Source organism: Numenius arquata, chromosome 8 (genome assembly GCF_964106895.1).
Source record: "Numenius arquata chromosome 8, bNumArq3.hap1.1, whole genome shotgun sequence".
Lineage (NCBI taxonomy): Eukaryota > Metazoa > Chordata > Aves > Charadriiformes > Scolopacidae > Numenius > Numenius arquata.
In genome coordinates this window covers 14,124,527-14,145,324 of record NC_133583.1, presented here as the reverse complement: position 1 = coordinate 14,145,324, position 20,798 = coordinate 14,124,527, and the positions used below count along the sequence as shown (strand labels likewise).

Here is a 20,798-nt window from a genome sequence, read left to right as displayed (position 1 = left end):
TTGCACATTTTCCCTGACTAGCTGTATTAAACCCCTCCAATGGCTTCAATGTCGATTGTTGTGTCTTAATCTTGGAAACATGGATAGTAAATGTATTATGCCAGGGCTTCAATCAGCATTTTGTAGATTAAACAAAAGCCTAACTATAGTAACTTTCTGGGTGGGATTTGTACAGATGCAAAAACCTCCTGTATTTTTCATAATACTGACTTCCAGGAAGTACCGTTACTGGTGACAGGATGCGTTGCCTTCCACTAAACAAAGTTTTAACATGCAGTTATATCCCTCTGTTGTCAAAGTGTTTTGCAGTTCTCTTAATTGTAATCATATTAGCCAGACGACTTCAGAAGAAGTTATTGCACTTGGGAATGCTGATAACTTATTTTTGCAACAATCAAAGACTGAACATGAAAAGAAGAAGGTCCTTACCAAGGTAGCTGGCTGTTTAGTGCCCACGTTGCAGTCCCATGACAACGTGCAGCGCACTGCAGAGCTGTGGTTATGGTAAGGATCAGAATTCACGTACCAGCACAACCATTAACATGGGTACTGATACATATCTTCACGGGCTGCGTTAGTCTATTATATGATAAACACCATGTAAAGAGCAATGGATCATAACTACGTTACGGTTAAATTTGTATTTTATAAGGTTTGTAGATTTTTCTGGGGAAAAGCAGACTTTTGAATTATGTAACTTCCATGATAAAGATGCATGTATAACTAGAAAAAGAATCTATGCTTAATGAAGGAATAAATACTACTAATGCCAAGTATGTTGATGAACTTTTTTTTTTCTAAAATATGGCCTGATATCTGCAGTATTTTTAGAAAGAACAGGCATGCCCAGGGTCTGCGTGTACTGTGTAAGACTTCCTAAGACAAGTGACTGCTGATAGGTAGTGCTCCAAAAGTTTAAGCTCCAATTCCAAAAATAGCAAGCGTGCCTTTGGGCAGCACTGTAAAAGGAAAACCTAGTTCTGGAGAGAGCAGTCAAAGTACATGATGGATGAGACATATCAATTCCATAAGAATGAGATGCAGAACTAACACGTCTTTCAGAAATAATGCCTTCTTGTTGAAAGACCGGTATTTCACACTAGCTGCTGTGAGAAGCAGAGGTTTCTATAGCTGTTAATCCCATTTCGCTTCTTAGAATGTGGATTGCTTAACTGGGTGGAAAAAATAAATCTACTTAGGCTGCTCTTTAGAACTTCAATGCAGGACTTCACAAACAAAAACTCTACTTCTTGGCAAGAGAAAGGGAGGTACAAGAGAAAAAAGAACTATGTCCCTTCCTGGTGTTAGTTAAAGCCCTGACCTTTAACTAAACCCTGAGTTTACCCCTGCGGGGGGGGGGTGTTATCTGTTACGACAGGCTTTAACGTAGCAAGAACACAAGCTTTGCAGCCTTACATTTTAAAGTTCCTTAGCTTTTCATACTAAGCACTTCAAATACTATTGCCGTAACTTTCAGATACTTTATATTCCAGTAGATATGTAGAATGGGATCACCAATACTTACATTTTGGGGTTCTCCCCATTTTCTTTGGGGGGGGGGAGATGTTGGTATTCCTTAATATACATAGGAGATAAAATCCCAAAAGAAAAAAAGCTGCTGCATAAGACAGTCTTATCCACATCAACATTCCCTTCAAAACATAGAACTAGTAATTATGTACAGTTGAGGTTGTATGTTCCTGGGAAGTTTTCCTGTCCATAAAGATCATATTCCTTGTATAGTATGTAGTCTTTCAAGCAGCTGGGCAGTGGAAGGAAGGTCATGAAGACAGGACAACGGAGACGTAACCGGCCCATGCATTCCCGTATTTTCAGGCGACAAAGATGCTTCAGAGAGCGAGGATTTGCTAGAAAAGAGAAGGCAAGATTGATATTAATAAGCTATTTATTAAATTGTGTTCAATGTATTTATTCAATACTCTGCTACCTTTCAAAAGCTTTGGTTGAGATTTTGCTGCATGTTCGTTCTGTGACTAGACAGATAAAAGGAATGTGGCTCTCCCTGGACTAACCGGACCTGTCAGGATCTAGCCTTTTAATCTCAGCCTGTGCATCTCTCAGTTATATTTGTGATTATTTACAGCTAAATTGAAAGATTTTGTTTCTGTCAAGTTGGATAAATGTAGGTTAATGCAAGTTTAAGTAGTAAAGTTTGGGGAATGTACTTTAATTCCAAATAACTGGTGCCAGTTTTCTGTCAACCTGAAGAAGCTACTAAAAGCAGAATTTTGAGTCACTGCTACTTAATCTAGTAAGCAAAAAGGACATAGAATTAATCTAGATGAGAATGAAATAATTCAATTAAAAGTAATGATTTATTAGATTTGTTCTATCAGGTTGAGGCAGGGGGAAAGGCTTTTCTCCCCTTGAAGAGGATTGTGTTGTCTACACTGTAAAGTTCCCGAGTGCTCTCCATAAATTGTACAGTTACTGTCTTTCAGAGTTTTGAGAGAAACTTAGTTTAAATCCTGTATAGACTGATTTTTCAGAGGTCTCTTACTGTCAAAAGTAACTTTTGGCCTAACAAGGGTCAAGAAAAGCACCAGTCTGAAGTAAAGAAAAAGAAAACTAAAATACCACCACCAAAAAAGGCCCCAATCCCCAAAAAGCTTGTTTGTCATTTCAAATGTAAACATCAGATACTTACTTAAAATGGAATTGATGTCTGGCCATAGTTCCTGTTCTTTGAGAACTGCTTCTAACTTCCAGCAGATATTAACGTGATCGACATAATCTAACATTACTCGCACCACTTTCCCAGACAGATGCTTCAACCATGACAAGGTTATCACTTCACAGAACTGATAGAAACAAAATGTTTAATAGGATAATATACAATACTCTGGAAATGACTTCTGCCTCTGCAGCACAAGAGCAATTAAATAGCTTCAGCAGAATGCCAGGAAGAATGTGTGTTCTGTCAGTCAGGGGAGCTTTAGAGGTTGTCACAGCTTGTGTTAAGCCTCACCAGCAGAATCTGAATATTTGAGATGGTTATTTTGTACTAGATCCAAAAATGAACTCAAACAGCTGTATATTTGGTAACTAAGTGCTTAAAAAGAAGTGCTACCCCTCCCTAAGTGGAATTTAGCCTTGTGTACCAGCCCAGTGCATGCCACACCCCCTTATCTTCAGGTTAAAGAAGGGTTTATTAGGTTCCAGTGGACTTTACAAACTGCAAAACAATGACTCTGATGGGTATCTCTAGGAACCCCTTTAGGTCAGTCCAGGTTTGTTAATGTCTGCTCAGTGCTGATCATGCCAGCTCCAGGGGGTCCTTACAACACCCTTCCAGTGCTGGTGCTATGATACAAGCCAACCCAGCGACCAGCCTGCAAGTCCCTGCTTTCACAGCATGGACAAGATCGCCCTGGAGAGCCGATTCTGAACAGATCATTAGCACATCGGTAGCTGTATTTTCACAATTGAAAAATATTGTTTATGATCATTTGCTGTCATGAACCAGGCCTCATGGCAACACCTATTTAATTTTAAAGCCTTGTCTGCTCCTATCTTTATGCGTAAACTGCTTTACAGTTTCAAAACTGCCTTTTCTGACACTGCATTAAGTACATTTTCATTTAGTTTTAGAAAGGATACTGGTAGTAAAACAGCATATGAAGCCACCTGATATACTTACCATTGTATCTTTGATAACAGTAGAAGTCCATCCATCAGTCACATACTGGGAATGCGAACTGTTTCCCCGAGGGCAATCAAAGCAGCGGTGCACATCATATCCATAGTTCATCAGCATTCTTAACATGACTTCATCTTTCAGAGCATACTGTAGAGCTGATGGAAAATGTGTTGTATTCACTCTGCAGAAGTAATTGACATTAGCCCCATGTCGGAGCAGTAGATTCATTAACTCATAGTTGCCCATCCTCAAGGCTATTTGGAGACAGTTGATGGGATCTTGGTTTGGCAGGGCTCCAGCATTCAACAGCAACTGCGTTGAACAGATATCCCCGTTGGAAACAGCAAAGTACAACGCTGATTTCCGGTGATCATCATAGCCTTTGCGAACTCTTTGATCCAGCATGAAATTGGCATCAAACCCAGATTTGAGGAGAAACTCAAGGCACTGAGGATGCGCTCCTGCTGCTGCTGAATGAACGGGACTTATCCCACTTTCTTTAATGGCATCAAAATTAGTAACTGGAACTAAATTTTTTAGGGCTCTGAAAAATTAGAAAAAGAAGAATCTCAGAGTCATAAACATGCTGGTTCACCTAGCTCAGTCTTTGAATTTCTCTGTGTTGCTGGGCTTCAGAATTCATCATGACTGTATTCACCTGTCTTAATCTACCAAATCAGTACCGTGGCATGCTACACCCTCTGCATTGGCTTTAATTGCTAACAATTAAATTCTTACCCAGCAATGGATAGCGACTTTACACCGCATATATATATATATATATATGTATTTATACCGCATATAAAATATTATTCTGTTATACTATTATTCCTTAACAACCCCATTCCTTGCTAGAGGAATAATGATTCCTTCTCAATAGAAGCTTTTCCTGACTGTTGCGAGGACAGTGTTATTGCTTAACCTATTATATTCTATTAATTCCTTCATTCCTATATATTATAATATGAATAGATACGATATATAATTTAATATATAAATACATTTAATTTTAAATACAATTTAATTAATATATAAAAAATATTCACATAAGAATTAAGAATTCTCATATTCTTAACCACAATGCAACATTCCTAGTACTGAAGAATTTTCTCAGGTACTGTGATTTTAGTATAAATATCTTCCAGTGACCTTCCTGTCTTTAAAACAGGGATAACTCTTATGCCCTAAGTCTATTTGATTATTTAATACGTTTACCTTGCTGTGATGGGGTAGAGATGAGGCATACCCAAAGAGAGTAAGGATGTCCCAAGAACCTCAGCATCAGATTGGACACTGTTACTATTTGTGACAAGTGTGGAAGCACTATAGGAATTGGCATCCTAAAAATGATGAAGATTTTATCCTGACTGGTCTCTTGCATTCAGACACAGAGAATTCATATTTACATGGTCAAAAAAGAATTCCTTCTACAAAACTAAAGATTTTCTGCCTGCTTTGGATAAGAGAAAATTAGCAAAATTAGTATATCTGGTGTCATCATTACTTGATTTTTAAGTATATTAACTCACAGAAAGTGTCCTCTATATGCAGCTCTGTGGATTGGCAAATGACCCGAGTGCTTTGGTACATTGGCATCAGCCCCATATTCTAGTAAAAGACTCAGAGAATCTGGGTTTCCTCCTCCTGCAGCTTCAAATAATACAGAAGCACAATCCATTGCCTGTGAAAGAACATCTGCACCTGGAAAGAAGCATCGAGGATCAAGAATTAATCAAGGATTTTCACAGTAGTCACTATAAATATCCAGCAGTAATTAGTATCTGCAACCCTCCAGTGACACGGTATTGTGGATAATATTCTTCACCAAATAAACACTGTGAGCATAAACCTTCATGTTGGATCCTTGATCCTGGGAACAAGAAGATCTAAATCGCTTTGAATACAATCACACAGTAAGACGATGCTAGAACTGGGCAAGTGAGGGCTTTTGTTCCTACTCATACAAATAACTGGGATTTGGCTTATGTACAACACAGTTCAGTATCAAAACAGTTCATACAATCCAGTTGCAGAGCTGCTGAGCGATCATATAAAATTCTCCACCACAAATGTCTTGTCAGGCCTTCCCTAAGGTGACTTGTCTACATGAGAAAACAATATTGTATTTAAAAACAATTACACCTATTCGCTAAAATATTGATAAATTATTTGAATATTATGAAAATGTAGTCTCTTTGAGGCCTTTACTTAACTACATCACGACAATCCTTTGGTGGAGACAGCATTTAATCTTCTTTAGTAAGGAAAGTTACCTGTGCTGCTATTTCTGAAGGTGTATCTTAAAATAACCAGTTTTGATTCAATCACAGAACTTTTAGAAGACTAATAAAAATGTGTATAAATAGGCTAACTACTTTAGGCAGAATGTATATGTCTGTGTACACGTATTCTTTACACCATCCCATCAGATACTTACAGCACTGGCAAGATAGACCCTCCCACCCCCCACCCCAAGCCTTCTCTTCCTCTAACATTCCATATAATAAAGTCTCACCTTTTTTCAATAAGAGCTCCATAATTTCTGTATGTCCAGCCTGTGCAGCCAGTGCTAGAGGTGTGAGCCCATATCCACTGCGAGGGTCAGGATCTGCTCCAGAACGAAGGAGAAGCTTCACTAGACCCTTCCTGCCTAGTTTGGCTGCCTCATGTAAAGCAGTCCTCTTGTGGACACACTGCAAATTCACTTTTGCACCAGAACTTATCAACAAGGAGGCAATCTCATATGAATCGTGTTTAGTTGCTGTAAGACAATAAGTGAAGTATCAGCCAGAATGTTATTCACCGCTATTCTAGGCACTATGGCTTCTGTTAATGTGGCAGCCCAGGAAAGCTCAACCTGTTCCTGGCAGTGCTATTTATACACTGAGAAATGTCACACTACACTGAAAGGTTTGTCTTATCAACAGGTCTGTTCTTTGTCTCCAGGATAACATTAACTATACAAATCAATAATTTTATGTAATCTCTTTCTCTCTGTAATCCTCTGTTGCGTTTGGTAATGCAACAGACTGCAACTTTCCTTGCCACTAGATGGAGATCATATATAGGGACTTTGCATGGTCGGGAGCTGGCCTGCTCAGAGAGTGCAATTTAATCTTCATAAGCAGTTACCATAATATTAAATGAAGTTTAAAATGACTATGGCATATATCTTATTAGCTTAATAGGCCTGATCTGTTAAGTCAGTAAGGATCTTAAAAGAGTAATTTGCACTGGCTCCAGTGAAAGGAATGAGTAGGCAACACATTTCCCTCCTCTCTTTGATCTTCCAGGCTGTGCAGGGTAGAACAGTGAGTTCCCTTCACAGAGACAGATTAGGCAGAGAAGCTTCATGTGCCACAGCTGCTTGAAATACCATTGACAGCACACTGTAACCTGTGATGTCCCATTATCTGTATAATATAGCCCTACATGGCTGCTTTAGATAAATCCTGTGCATCGCCTTCTTGGGGGATGGTGGATTTTAATACAGTGCACTTCAAAAGTATCCAGGAATTCTCTGCACCTTTTTTAAGCAGGGGGCCCTAGACTTTAGTTATTCAAAGGTACGGATTGGGGATCCTACAGATAGGTAGGCTTTTTCCTCTTCCTTTAACAATAATTTGGAAAAAAACACCCTTCTGATACCGAAAAACTTACAGGTTTGTCCAATAAACTTCCAGTGCTCCTTTAGAACCCAGATAATGAGAACACACTTTCCGTTTTTTGGCTAGGACTCAGTAAGAATAATAGCATCATAGCCCAAACTGGGGGAAGCAAATTAAATGAACATAGAACATTTTTGAAAAACATCTTGGCAAAATTAGGACTAGTTCTTTACAAATCAAGAATTACAGTTCTGGTGCGCGATCAAACTAAAATGGCATTCACGCTAAGATTGATACTAGGAGGGGACCTTCTTCAATCAAAAAAATTCAAAGAGAAGTAAACCAAGAATTTAGGCCTGGCTCGCTTCTTCCCTTGTCATACTTGGATTAATTCCAACAATGTCTGAATAGGGACAAACACTGTTTTACGCTCTAAAGCGTAATGCAGGTAAATAATGCAGATAAATCAGGCTGGTTTTCTACAGTTTTTGAAAATCAAAACCCATTAAGATGGTTTTTGGAGAAAGAGAAGCTGATCCTATGAAAGAGATACCATGTAAGCAGAGAATATGAGCGTTTTATGCCTGTAGACATGAAGAACAGTAATAGCATGAAGAAGCAAGAGGACCTGGTTACCTGGCACCACTGCGTAAATGATGCCAAATAAAGCAGAGGAAGACACTCTGGCACTTCATGGAGAAAGCTATTTGATACTTTGAGGAAAAAGATGTATGTTCAACCTGAGCCTCAAACTCTTTGCAACTGAGGGATGGAAAATGACAAGCATCTGGAGGCCCCTGCACTGTATCAGACTCTGGGGAAAGATTTTTAGTTTCTCCTAGTTCTATGTTTCCCATACTTCAGTAGACCAATAAGGATACATTAATTAATAAATTATGTAGCGACAGTCCCTAACTTGGAATTGTCAGTTCATTTAAAGCCTTGGTATCATCTAAGACAGGGACAGACATGTTCAATACTGAGATTAACATTTTTTTTTGCTCTTTACAGCAAAATATTTTAGATATTGAAGTCAAATATGTGAAACAAATCTAAAATGTGTAATATAACCTCACCTCACTCCCTCACCTCTCCACCCCTAAATAAGGTATTCACCTATAACTAAAGGAGAATCTCCCTCTTCATTCTTAACATTGGGATCACAGCCATTGAGCAGGAGAAAGCGGACGTTGTCTACAAAGCAATTTCTTACTGCCACCAAGAGAGGTGTTTCCCCTTTTAGAGTGGTCTGTTCCCACGTAACAGCACGGGAGGCTGAAAGACAGATAAGCAGAACACGTTTGAAGCTGGGTCATTCATCAAACCTGAACTTGTAAAACTTTTTGGTGGAAAACCACAAGAATTCCGTACCTTTCAAAGTTATTTCAAGGATGTTCTTATTTAGCTGTGCTGCAGCTTCGTGCACAGGAAGCCAGCCTTGCTGATCCGCTTCTTCAAAAGCAGAACTGTGCTTCACCAACTTCATCAAGGCCTCTTCTTGGCCTGTGATATTTTAAGACAGACACATATCCCACTACTCATAATAAAATAAAATTCAGGCAACTAATATACTGAGTGTCATTTATCCCATTAGCGTATCTAGAATAAACAACTTCATCAGAGTAATTCTTTTTCAGAGGGTGGTTTACATGAATGGAATAATCAATGACTGACATTGAGTCACAAAGCATTTTGAATTATACACTGAAAAAACTTACTTATAATTAATATGACTAAAATATTTCAAATATAATCCTCTCTTACGAGCAATAGTGCATAAAAGTTTAATGTATAAAGTAAACAGGTGTCCTAGTGAAACTGCAGGAAAAATATTCAGGCTGGGAAAAGTAAAATGAAGCTGATTTAACAGGACGAGACCTATCTTGTTATTCCTGCTTTTACTAACAATCTTACAGGAACTTTAATCAACATCGATGATTATGTTTGCAATTTTATATCTCACCAAGAAACAGCAAAACTTCCTTGGCTGGAAAGTCTGTTTAAGTAGAGGCCTAGTTTCTGCTCATATTTTTTATCCCATCATTCCTGGGAGAAGGCAGCCTCCCCTCCTGTTACCTACAACTACAGGGTGAGGGAACAGACCTCTCTCATTCTCTGCTGCTGAAGTTCTCCTACATATGGAAGAATTATATATTCATAAAGCCAGAAAGCAAGTGTAATTACAGTTTAGGCATATTCTTCATAGTGTATGGGACAAAAGACTTGGTTTCTTGATTCCTACTCCAGTCCACTAAATATCTCTACAACTACTTACTGTAACACGTATAAAGACTGGACTGCAAGTTTCCCACTGCCAGACAGTCCTAACAACTTTACTACTTATGCTTATTGTTTACTTATTTCAGTGACTCAGTATATAAATTGATTGCACCACAAAATGTAGAAGTTTCTGAAGAGCAGACTAAGAGCATCTCGTACAGAAATACAGTAAATTTTGGCAGTTAAGGAACAATTCTGGAACACTCTTCAGGTAGAAAAGGGATTTTCATCTGGGTATCTCAGAGAAATGCTTGTAGGAAGTATTAATTGGCTGAGGGCCTTGCCATCCTGTTGTTTATTTTACAAGAAAGGTCTGGATTTGTCCCCTAATTCCAGGGGATGAAGCAATGGAATATGAGAGGAGTGACATTTGAACCCACTCGATTACTATGTTCCTATCTAATAAGTTAGTTTTTGGGAGTCCTGTTTTTAGTTGCCTTACTCCTCCCAAGACCGTATGAAGAAAAAATACACTTATATCAGGTGATCAAACACCTAAAATGTAGGCGTTGCTCAACAATGCAATATCCAAGGGATTCCTAGGGGTATAGGCTTAGCGCAGTGTATTTGTACTTAACTGTCCGAATTGCTGCAATTATCTTTTCATGTTCTTCACTTGCAAAATACTGGAAACTGCAGAAACAGAACAAAAATAAAATGAGGAGTAAAAATTAAGGTGAAGTTAATCAATGAAGTTATACCTTAATTTAAATACTCAAGCCTAGACTACATGTTAGAATTCTCTAAGTTATGTAGGTTTTGTCAGTGTTTAACACATTAAAACACTTTTTTTGTTGGTCTTTCCCTGCCACTATAAATATTGGCTTTTTTACACAAAGCCCGACAATTAAATACTAAAATGAGTGAAAGCTACCATACCAATCTACTTATATCACATATTTATCTTCTTCATCAACCCTTGTAGTCATTTAGATATCGATGTAAAACATCACCTGAAATCACATTTCATACATCCCATATTTTCAAAGAAATGGGTATACTTTTTCAGGGAGAACTCAGAACAAGTGAGCTACCAGTGGTTCCCAGTATCGATGAGACAAGGTCAGAGCAATACAACGTACAGAGTGACAAAGGAAAATAAGGTTACCACATGCTTACAATAATGCCAAGTAAACACCCAAAATAGAAGTAATACCTTATTACCTTTCATCCTCTGCCACATTGCCACTTGTTTCAATTTTATGCCTATCTTGTAAGCTTTCCTGAATAGCGTGTTGTGTAGGGATTTCATCATCAGAATCATCATCAAACATATATGTAGAATTATACATGCCAAATCAGCACAACTTGGTTCACCTTTTGTAGGGAAACGCTGCTTTTTAATTGGAAGCAGATGCTAAATCTTCAGGTTAAATCTGGAGTAATAGAAATAGCAATCACTGTTTAAGTATCAAGAGAAATGAAACACAGTTTAAAATAAATGAATCGGAACTTCTCCATCTCAAGCTGCAGCCTTCTCCCAAGTATTTAAGTTTGCACTGCAAAAAGTTATTCTGTTTAGAACAGAGTAAAGGTTTTCTATTCCAATAGCACATGCTAGCTTTTATCTCTGTTCCACAGACTGAACATACAGAATAGCTACTTGTTCTGGCATTACTTAATAGAAAGCAACAAAAATAAGTAAAACTTAGTTTTCAGATAGTTATCCCCTCTTCAGTCTTTTAGACACTCAAATATCATCATGCTCTGATGTCTCCTTAGTAGGAAAACAGATGTGCAATAAGACTTTGGATGTTTTTTCAGTCTGTTCACAGAGTGCCTGGAAGTGAAGGGCAAGTGAAGGACATGAATTTTTTTTTAATAATAGCTTTTGTACAAACTGTTTCAAAAAAGATATCATTCAGGTTGTTATCTCGTAGTCGGAAAAGTATTGTAGATTTGTGCAATTATGTGCATCAGCCTTCCAACTGAAACATCAAACTCCATGCTTAAAAATAGACCGGCTTTACCACCTCATGTACATAATCTGCAGCCATATCGGACCAATAAACTTAGAGTTCTGCATTCTTCATCAATACATGCCCATTTTTTTCTAATACTTGTAAGGTGTGTATATATATAAAAAAATACTGCAACAGTATATATCCAAATACAGGCAGAAATAAAAACCACTGGTGTAGCCACAATGGAGTTAATAAAAAACAAACAAACAAAAAGTAAAAAAAAAAACAAACCCCAAACACACTTAAGAATTGCATTAGTTTAAAAAAAGTTTGCCAAATTGAAAGGGTTCAATTAAAAATATTTTTACCCTTTTAAGATTGTAATACAAACGATGAAGCATAGTAATAAAACCCATTGATACTATTTGTTAAGTCTAAATGTTAAAATTTAAGAAGAAATAAAAAATTACAAATTATCAAATAAATCATTAAATATTATAATGTGTGTAGATGTACACTGTTACATGCATAAGCAGTCACACTGTTCTTTCATACATTCAGCTACGTGCTATTATAGACTAAGATCACAGATGTTCTGTTAGGCTCAAATCTCTTGTGTTTTACCTTATCAAAACTTCCACTTCTGTCTTTCAAGAGAGTTGGCCCAAAAAAACCAACCAAAAATACAGGGCAAAGTAAAATAAAATGAGTAAGTAAAACTGAAAGCAGATAAATAAACTATTAAAATGAATGAGCACAGCAAAATGAAGGGAGCTGTAAACATGCTACTTACAAAGTTTGGAATAATTATAGAAGCATCTTAAAGTTAAGCAGCAGTAATTCATAACAAACCTGCGTCATTTCATTTGTTACCTGATCCACCTAATGTGTGATTGCAAGGTCTTGCTCTGTAATTGCACACGTAGCAAAAAAGAGAAATATTTTAACAAAATACACAGACAAGTAACTGCTAGCATTTCATTATACCCATAGGACCAGAAGTATATAAACATTTTAAATCTAGATTATTTCTTTCTTGTAAAAAGATTACTAATTTTCCTATGAATTCAGAAAATATATTGGTTTTGCTCACCTTCTGAAAGAGGGAAGACATCACATTTTGAAGAAGTGATTCTTAAGTTGAAAGTGATATTTTCAGGACTGAAAATGATCTCTGTAGAGCCTATGTCCATTAATAGCTCACTATAAATACCCGATCATAAGATACTCTGGGACTTTCTCCATGTTTCTTTCATATAGGTTAGTTATGTTTAATAATCTGACCTGACAAACAGTGTCAGCAAAAGAAGGAATTAAAAGTCCAGTTTCTTTGTAAAAATACTCATTAAAAGTTTTTGGAATGAGAATTTGAGAACTGTAAGTAGTAACTATTACACTATGGAAAGAAAATTTGTTAGTGCTTTCCTCAGAGAGTAAACGTAAGATACCATTAGGAGCTTACTTAAAAGAGTAAGACCGTGTAAAAACAAAACCTAAAAATAATAAAAGTAAATAAGCAAATAAAATCAAGCAAGAACTCCATTAAAAATTACTACGTGTTTCTGATTGCTTAATCACAATTCACATGTTAATATAAATAGAAAAAAAAAAACAAAAACCAAAACCGAAAGACGAACATATAGAGCCTTTAAAGGGGAAAGCAGAGTTTCAGAAAGATAGACCTATGCTGAAAACTTCTGCCAGTGTAACACGCGATGAACAGGGAAAGGAAGGACATCGATGCCTGATTATAATAGTAACAGTAGGATGGAGTGAGACTTTCATGTGCTTAATTTACTACTACTGTATTTTATGGAGGGATGCTTACAAAGAAATGATGATCGCTGTGTCTGAATGCAAAGCAGAAACAGTTCTTTGCTAGAGGAGATCTAGGAAGAATGCTTGAGTAATTTATTTATTTATTTATTTATGGAAAGAAAAATGCAGAATCAGTGAAGGAATTGAAACTGGACTACTCCTCTGGACTAATAATGAAAAAGATAACATTTTCTGGTATGTAGTCATAAGGGAGATTTTATAATTTATTCTTCACAGAAACTATTTGTTTTAAAAATCCTTAAAACAATCAGAATATCTGAATTAGATCCTGAAAAGATGAATTTGCTGAACGGGAAGGCATCAGAAATACTTACTATAGAAAGTTAAATGATTTCTTGTACCACAGTCTTCACTGTTGCTATGACAGAACATAGGCTATATATAAATGCAGACGGAAACTCCCAAATTTACTACCTACTAGCTTTCCACTCATACGATTCAGCACTCTTAATGCTTCAAACTTATTAACTCTAAGGTTTCTCTCAAAGAGCAGACTATTTTCATTTTCCATTAAGATATATTTTGTGATATTCAAGTAATGAATAAAATTGATGTTTACACATTAATAGTATTACCATAGTCTAAAATCCTAGCTGTATATTTTATAGATTGTAAAGATGTTAAAAACAATATTTATGTAAGACACATTATTGAGGATCAGAAAATACCTGCATGCCTCTTTAATATAAAAAATTCAGATGTTTCTTTTACACAGTATGTTCCATTTCCTCTGTAAGCCAACAAACAGAACAAGATCTTGTGAAGTCTGTTTCTGAACTGTCCAAAGTCAGTCATCCAGCTGGCAGAGCAATGCAACACCTCGCTTGATCCAGTGTTGAACTGGTTTATCCGTGTTTAGCATCAAAGCAATGACAAAGTTAGTGGAATGTCCAGTAGTAGATAGGACTCCTTTACGCTCGCTTGTCTTGTAGAGTGGGCAAACATATGCATTAGATTTCTTTATGTCCGATTTTGCAGCTTCAAAAAAAATCCAAAAATAATATATTACATTCATCAGATCTGAATAATAGTCTACACTCAAATATTAAGTCTTTACAGTAATATCCTTCAAGCTAAATAAAAATGTAAACTTGTTTTGTAACATAATAAAATTATCTGGCTTTTTTTGGTGTGGTTTCTTGTGTGGTTTCTTTTGTTTTCAAACCCAACTAATTTAACTACAATACGTTTTCAATTCAATGCCTTTCTGTGAGTCTACCAGCTTTGTAATCATTCAAGGGCACGTTAAAATCTGAATAGTTACACAGTTAAAGCATAGTTTATACAGAGCTTTTACCAGCTCCTCAAGAATTCTGGTGCCTTAGCCACAGACCCTAACTGCAATTCAAGTCACCTGCGATCCAAGGACACAACTCTGCAGGAACTCTTCGTATGCCTACGCTGCTTACATGCAACTTGTGCAAAGTCTAAAATCATGCATGTCTGAACAGATTCATCCAACCACAAGAATAAGTACAAGCAGAAAAAGTGGAAACTTTGGAAAACTGCCTATTAGGCAATACCATCTAAGTTGCAACAGTTGCAGTTGAAAGTCCTGCTCCGGTGAATAAATGAAAACATGGATTTATTGCTCCTGACCAAAGAAAGCAAGAGTTATGGAAAATATCTTACTAGTATGACAGATGACTAACATAGCACCTAAAAATAACCCGAGCAAACCTTGCTAAATCATGTGAGGTAAAATACTGAGTCTCTGTAAATCAATTAAAATCAATTAAAAGTTCTCTTCAGCTTGAGTAGAGCCAGGAATTCAAGTATCATGTGCTTTTCTCCCCAAATTAACTTCGGGTTGAAAAATAGATAGGGTAGCACCTAGACATATTTATAAAAAATTTGTTTAACTAGTCCTTTTGTCTAATCCATAATTATAAACATCTGTGGAGAGAGGGAGAAGCCTATTGCTCAGATGAGACTGAGTCAATCCAGCAGGCCCAATTTTTAATGTAAAAGTCATAGGTCAGATGCACGTGAATTGTGCGCAGATTTGTGTACTATGGTGAGGGTAGGAGCCTTGATCTTCTATAAAAAAAGAATTCACTGTTGCAATTCCTTGATGAATAGGTCACACTTCAAAGAAATTATACTCACTTGGCTTTATCCAAATGATTGGCATGGTATCAAAGAGCAATTTGGGATACTGCTCAGCTAACATTCCCCTGGTGAGAGAAAGCAACAAAGTAATTATTAGTGGCTTGGTGTTAAAAAAAAGAGGGCTTTCAGGTTGTTGCTTGCTTGGGTTTTTTTTCATTTTCTTCCCCATTTTCCATGCATGAAAGAGTATTTAATTTGGTGCATAATTTCAATAATATGAAAATATTTAAACAAATCTTGTTTGAGCACCTAAGAAAGCTTTCCCAAACTACAGTAAAACACTTTGTTACTGACTTGGTCCTGTCCCAGCGAGCTCCATCTAAAAATAATCCTCGGATATAAACACCATCTTCTGGTGCTGTATCAGCAGTATCCTGAGGAATAACCTACAAGAAATAAGTGTTCCATGTTATTAAACTTTCGCAGCTGTTTGCTTTTTGAGGTATTATGCCAACAGCCAACTTTCAGAAGATAATCCAAAATGAGAATTAATACAGTGGTAACTTTTCAGTACTACTTTTATACAAAACCATAAAGATAGTAAATATCTGTGGGTTTTTTAATTACCTTTATTGTAGGTTATAAAATGAGGCTTTAATCACACAGACAAATAGGTGCTCTATAGGCTGTTTTCTTGAGTGGAGGTCCAGGTTCAATGACAGAACTAATTTCAATATACCTCTTTTAGACATGTTATTTAACATGCTGGCCTTACCAAAGAATGAAATATGTGTGTTCAAATTGCAGTGAGTTAGTAGCAAAATGAACCTTCCTGTCAGGATTTACTTACTACATCTTACCACATCATCAGGACTCAGATTAATAAAATATGCATTTATAATTTATCTCTACCTGAAATTCATATCCCAGAAGGTCAATAGGGATCCTGTGCTTCCTGGCATAGTTTTGCATAGCTCCAGTTAAGAAAGCTTGAGTAAAAAAGAATCCCGACAGCCAAAAAACTGTGGGCTTCCCTAATTCATACCAATCCTGGAAAGAGGAAGGTAACACATTCAGTAATCAAAGAGAGACAAATCCCATGTTGTTTGACCATTTTCTACATAACTATACTCAGAAAAATCTAAGTGAAGTCTACCACTCCTTTCCCAATACTCCTTTAATGTAAAAGACAAATTATATGAAAAAGCAGATTAAATAACTGGTCATACAGCCTCTTGTACGTTACCTGTAAAAATTTCAGCCTCTCTAGAAAATCTAGAATGTAGCTCCCTAATGGTTTTAGACTTGGGTATGAACGTTTCGCCCAATTCTCAGGAACTTTTCCAATAAGTAGACTGCCACACAGAGCCTCCAGTTCAGCATCCATAACAACCAGTCCTTTAATGGCTTTCTTCAGGTTAATTAGCGTAATACGAATAGTTCGGATTAAACTAGAATTAAGAAATAAAACAAAACTTTCACACATTTTGCATGATTTGTACAACACAACATCCTCACTGGAAAAAAAAGAAAAAACTGGATTATGGAACCATCTATAGAACTTGTATAGCTGCTATCTAACTGTGTAATTAGCCATATGTGTTAAGTCATGGATTTGTGCATTTGTGCTGTTTTATTTAAGACTAGGAACAGTTTAATAAATTATTTTGTTATCTCTGATATACTCTTGTATTGTTTGGTAAGAGGTACGTTTGGAACACCAAATGTTTACACCATTTACTAGATGAAGGAAAAAGGTTTAGATTACAAAAGAAGAGGTGGGTAGGGTCTACAACAAAGGAAAACTTGGAGATTGAAGGCCAAAGAGCATTACTGAAAGTTTGGGAGAAAATTAAGTGGGAGACATGAAAAGACAAATAGAAAAGAAGGAGGACAGAGAAAAACAGGGAAGAAAGAATGGAGGAGCAGGCAAAGATATGAAAGAAAATTAGGAAACAAAATGACAAGAGAGTCTGTGGATCCAAAAAGAAAAATAAAAGTGTTTATAGGTTTGTAATCCTAGGACAATAATTGTGAAGGTAAGGTATAGGAAGAAAGGCATCAGGAAAGGATAAAAAAAGGAAAAATTTCAAACAGAAGCATATGAAACAATAAAGAAATCAGCAGAAATACTTCCAACTATCAAGGAAAAGGTTTCATGAACTGTGCATACACGCATATAACTGTGCGTGTATGCACAGTTTCTATCCCCTTTACCCCGTAGGTCAGAAATATGAAGAAAATAAAATGTAATCAAAGATAAAGACAGTGAAAGTGAAGTTAAGAAACAAAAAGGAACATAAAAATATTGTTCACATTCTCTCTTCCAAGTGCATCCTCAGAGTCCCTTCCTCTATCATGTATTTTTCTCTTTCAGTTCATTTCACCACTAATCATTTTTCCTGACATGTATCCTACATTCTGACCTTCTGACCTTTCATAAGAAGTAATGGTGCTTGGACTGCAGAAATCATTGCAGACAATTAGAAGGGAACAAAATAAATAAATAAAATATTTCACACAACACAGGGTTTACAGTGTCTGATTCGCAGGAAAACTTTTTCTGCAAATGGAATTATTTCGGTTACATTTAATAAAATATAACACTCTTACTTGTTAAACCTTTCCATTTCTTGCACCAGCACGGTGTTCATACTTTCTTCATATCTCACAGGATATTTACTCAGGCAGTCTTCAATGTCAAAATCATTTGGAAGCTGTAAATGACAACATTTTTTGAATTCATTCCATATATAATTATGCATCAGCATTATATTAAAACTATACACATATGAAAAATTGCAGACTAATAGATACCATTAAACCTTCTGATGAGTATATTATCAATACAGTCTTTAATAGTTTAATCCAAATAAAAATTAGTGTTTTTTTTAAAAAAACACTTAGATTTTTTCATACCATGAAAAGTTACAAATACATTTCAATTTTATTAATTTGAAAGTTGTTCGCATGAATGAATCAACTGTTCTTCCAAGTTGTGTTTGCTCCATTTACTCTCTCTGTCTCCTACATATTTAGAACTTTCATATTGCACTAAATTCCTCCCAGGAGGTTTTTCCTACAACATGATATCAATTTGACACTGAAGATTCTAGTTAAAGAATTTCTGCTTTTTGAAAAGATAAATTGGAGTTGTTGGTGTAATACAATACCTTGCTGAGAATATCATCTGCAATTTCATAAAGAGTGCTGTCACCACCTCCAGAAGTTCCCTGAGTGCCTCCTCCTTGCGTTAAAAGCAGAGACTCAAAGAGGATCTTAGTTTGCTGAAGATCTTTTGAAATATCCACATTTTCATGCAAACCAAATACCTCTGGGTGCTGACTAAAGGGAAGACTCTAAGACAAAATAAACATCAGCATGAGATAAAGCAGCATGCTAGGAATTAGATCCAAGTCTTCTTTAAGAAGCTAAATGAAAAACTACCACTGACTTCAATTCAAGGTGGGTAGGAACCTTAATGATAGGTACCTGAAGGGGGCCTACAGGAGAGATGGGGAGAGACTCTTTATCAGGGAGTGTAGTGATAGGACAAGGGGTAACGGTTTTAAACTGAAAGAAGGGAGATTTAGATTAGATACTAGGAAGAAATTCTTTACTGTGAGGGTGGTGAGACACTGGAACAGGTTGCCCAGGGAAGTTGTGGATGCCCCATCCCTGGAAGTGTTCAAGACCGGGTTGGATGGGGCTTTGAGCAACCTGGTCTAATGGGAGGTGTCACTGCCCATGGCACGGATTTGGAACTAGATGATCTTTAAGGTCCCTTCCAACCCAAACCATTCTCTGATTCTGTGTATTTGCAGACAGTATTGCCGGTGAGAGCACCATCATCTCATTTTTAGGAAGCTATTTCCAAGGAATTCTCAATTATCTATGTTAGGTCCTCATCTCTACTTAATGATTCCCTCTCAGAAACTTTCTAGATCACGGCAAGGAACATACAAGGATGTCAGGCAAGAAGCCAAGCACACCATTTAATGTGCTGCAAAACTACCTTTTTAATGCAAAGAAGCCTTTAAGGATTGCTTTTTAGTGCATCAACATTATAACAGTTCAAAATCTTGTTGTTATTTTTTACCTTAATAAACTCAATGTAGTCCTCATATGTGCCTTTTGGTGGAGCATAATAGTTGCCGCTGGGAGAAAAAGTGTAACGAGGATTTTCAATTATATCTGGATTATAGAAGTCATCCAGCATTGTCAGCAGTAAACGTCTGTCCCAGTCGTCTGTCACTCGACCTCCATAGTTGCACTCACCAGTTAGGTAAGATACAGCTTCAAAAGGGACATGGCTGTATTCATTTATGAACAACTGAAACAGAAGACATGAGTAATTCTAGAAACTTGAAATATCTGCAGAGCAGCAGCGTGACCTACAGACTAAAGGGCTGGAAGCTGTAGTGTATGCAAAACTGCAGTTCATGGAGTTTTTTCCCTAAGAGTTGGAAATTCAAAATCTGAAATATTTTTTTTGCAGGTAAAATTACTGTGAAAATAAAGAGAAGTTAGTAGTAAAAGCCTCTTATGAATATCCAAATTAGTAAGGAATACAAGTCATTCTTGAACTATTTAAAAAATGACAGTTTTTTCAGTCTAAACTTTCTAGATGGACAAAGTTCTGTGTCAAAGAAATATGCATTTCACGTAATTTTTCTTCCAATCTTCAGATTGGATCTCTTCATTAACTTGATAACTTTTCCAACTGTTCAGCCTCAACTTCTGTAATTCACAGCTTTAGCTCTCCTGACTTTTCTTCACAGGCCCTGCAGAAGACTCAAGGTCAAGTCATGTTCAACATTTCACTTCAGGGAGGGAGAATAGTCTGAGGCTTTGTTTAACTAACAGTATGTATGTAAAAAAATTTTCTTCCTACTAACCACAAAACCTACCATAACAGGTGACTGTCACTGACATAGTGTTACTTAAAGCACAGTGAGCTCTTATATATGACAATTTAAACTCCTATTATACTCATATATATTCATTATATTCCATACGTCTGTATAAATCTAAATCTCATGAAGAACAATTTTTATTTCATTCCAAATTTTGAAAAGATTTATAATATGATTGACACTCCTTGCCTTTGTAGCTGAACTGAAGTCATGAAAATCTATGAACTTTTCATGTAACTTGAGCATATTGCTCCTTATTGACTATCAGCTCAACCCTATGCTTCACAAGATCAGAGTTAAAGGTAGCAACGGATGATTTTACCTGCAGCTGTCTGATACTGATTCGCAAGTCTGATTCATTAAATCCATAGGGTATATTCCAACCAAGAGGCCCAAATTTTCTTCTCTCCTGAACAAGAGCATGGAAAAAACAAACTCCAAAGAGCAGTTTCTCCCATACCTTTGAGAAAATAAAACAAAAAAGTATTATTAACTAGCCTATATGCTCATGCTGGTCTGTAACTTAGACAACACACCA

General features: G+C 36.5%; 2 protein-coding genes across 2 annotated transcripts in view; both read right to left on the bottom strand.

Moving 5' to 3' along the window:
* Nucleotides 1-630: 630 nt before the first annotated feature.
* On the bottom strand, nucleotides 631-10,841 carry ASB14 (ankyrin repeat and SOCS box containing 14). Its single transcript, XM_074152650.1, has 9 exons — nucleotides 10,714-10,841; nucleotides 10,132-10,182; nucleotides 8,641-8,777; nucleotides 8,386-8,544; nucleotides 6,177-6,422; nucleotides 5,191-5,362; nucleotides 3,662-4,205; nucleotides 2,669-2,822; nucleotides 631-1,868 (listed from the first exon to the last, which is right to left on the bottom strand). The coding sequence occupies exons 1-9, from the start codon at nucleotides 10,839-10,841 to the stop codon at nucleotides 1,675-1,677; spliced, it is 1,785 nt and encodes a 594-aa protein (XP_074008751.1). The 3' UTR covers nucleotides 631-1,674.
* A 2,624-nt stretch (nucleotides 10,842-13,465) lies between these two features.
* The window catches only part of DNAH12 (dynein axonemal heavy chain 12), a 70,249-nt gene continuing 62,916 nt past the window's right edge, over nucleotides 13,466-20,798 (bottom strand). Inside the window, exons 65-73 of the mRNA XM_074152702.1 lie at nucleotides 20,583-20,720; nucleotides 19,444-19,677; nucleotides 18,518-18,703; nucleotides 17,958-18,061; nucleotides 16,591-16,795; nucleotides 16,257-16,394; nucleotides 15,699-15,790; nucleotides 15,402-15,469; nucleotides 13,466-14,270 (exon numbers count right to left, since the gene is read on the bottom strand). Of these exons, the coding sequence (XP_074008803.1) occupies nucleotides 14,080-14,270; nucleotides 15,402-15,469; nucleotides 15,699-15,790; nucleotides 16,257-16,394; nucleotides 16,591-16,795; nucleotides 17,958-18,061; nucleotides 18,518-18,703; nucleotides 19,444-19,677; nucleotides 20,583-20,720 (1,356 nt within the window). The 3' untranslated portion in view covers nucleotides 13,466-14,079. The remainder of the gene's footprint in view (nucleotides 14,271-15,401; nucleotides 15,470-15,698; nucleotides 15,791-16,256; nucleotides 16,395-16,590; nucleotides 16,796-17,957; nucleotides 18,062-18,517; nucleotides 18,704-19,443; nucleotides 19,678-20,582; nucleotides 20,721-20,798) is intronic.

What these genes read in the sequence shown, in the direction of transcription:
- ASB14 (XM_074152650.1), bottom strand. Translation starts at nt 10,841, where the DNA reads ATGTATAATTCTACATATATGTTTGATGATGATTCTGATGATGAAATC. An exon ending in AAGATAATTGCAGCAATTCG is followed by an intron (nt 8,778 to 10,131) that starts GACAGTTAAGTA and finishes GTCTTAAAATAT; the next exon opens with CACAGGCCAAGAAGAGGCCT. An exon ending in AGACATCAATTCCATTTTAA is followed by an intron (nt 1,869 to 2,668) that starts GTAAGTATCTGA and finishes TCTCTTTTCTAG; the next exon opens with CAAATCCTCGCTCTCTGAAG.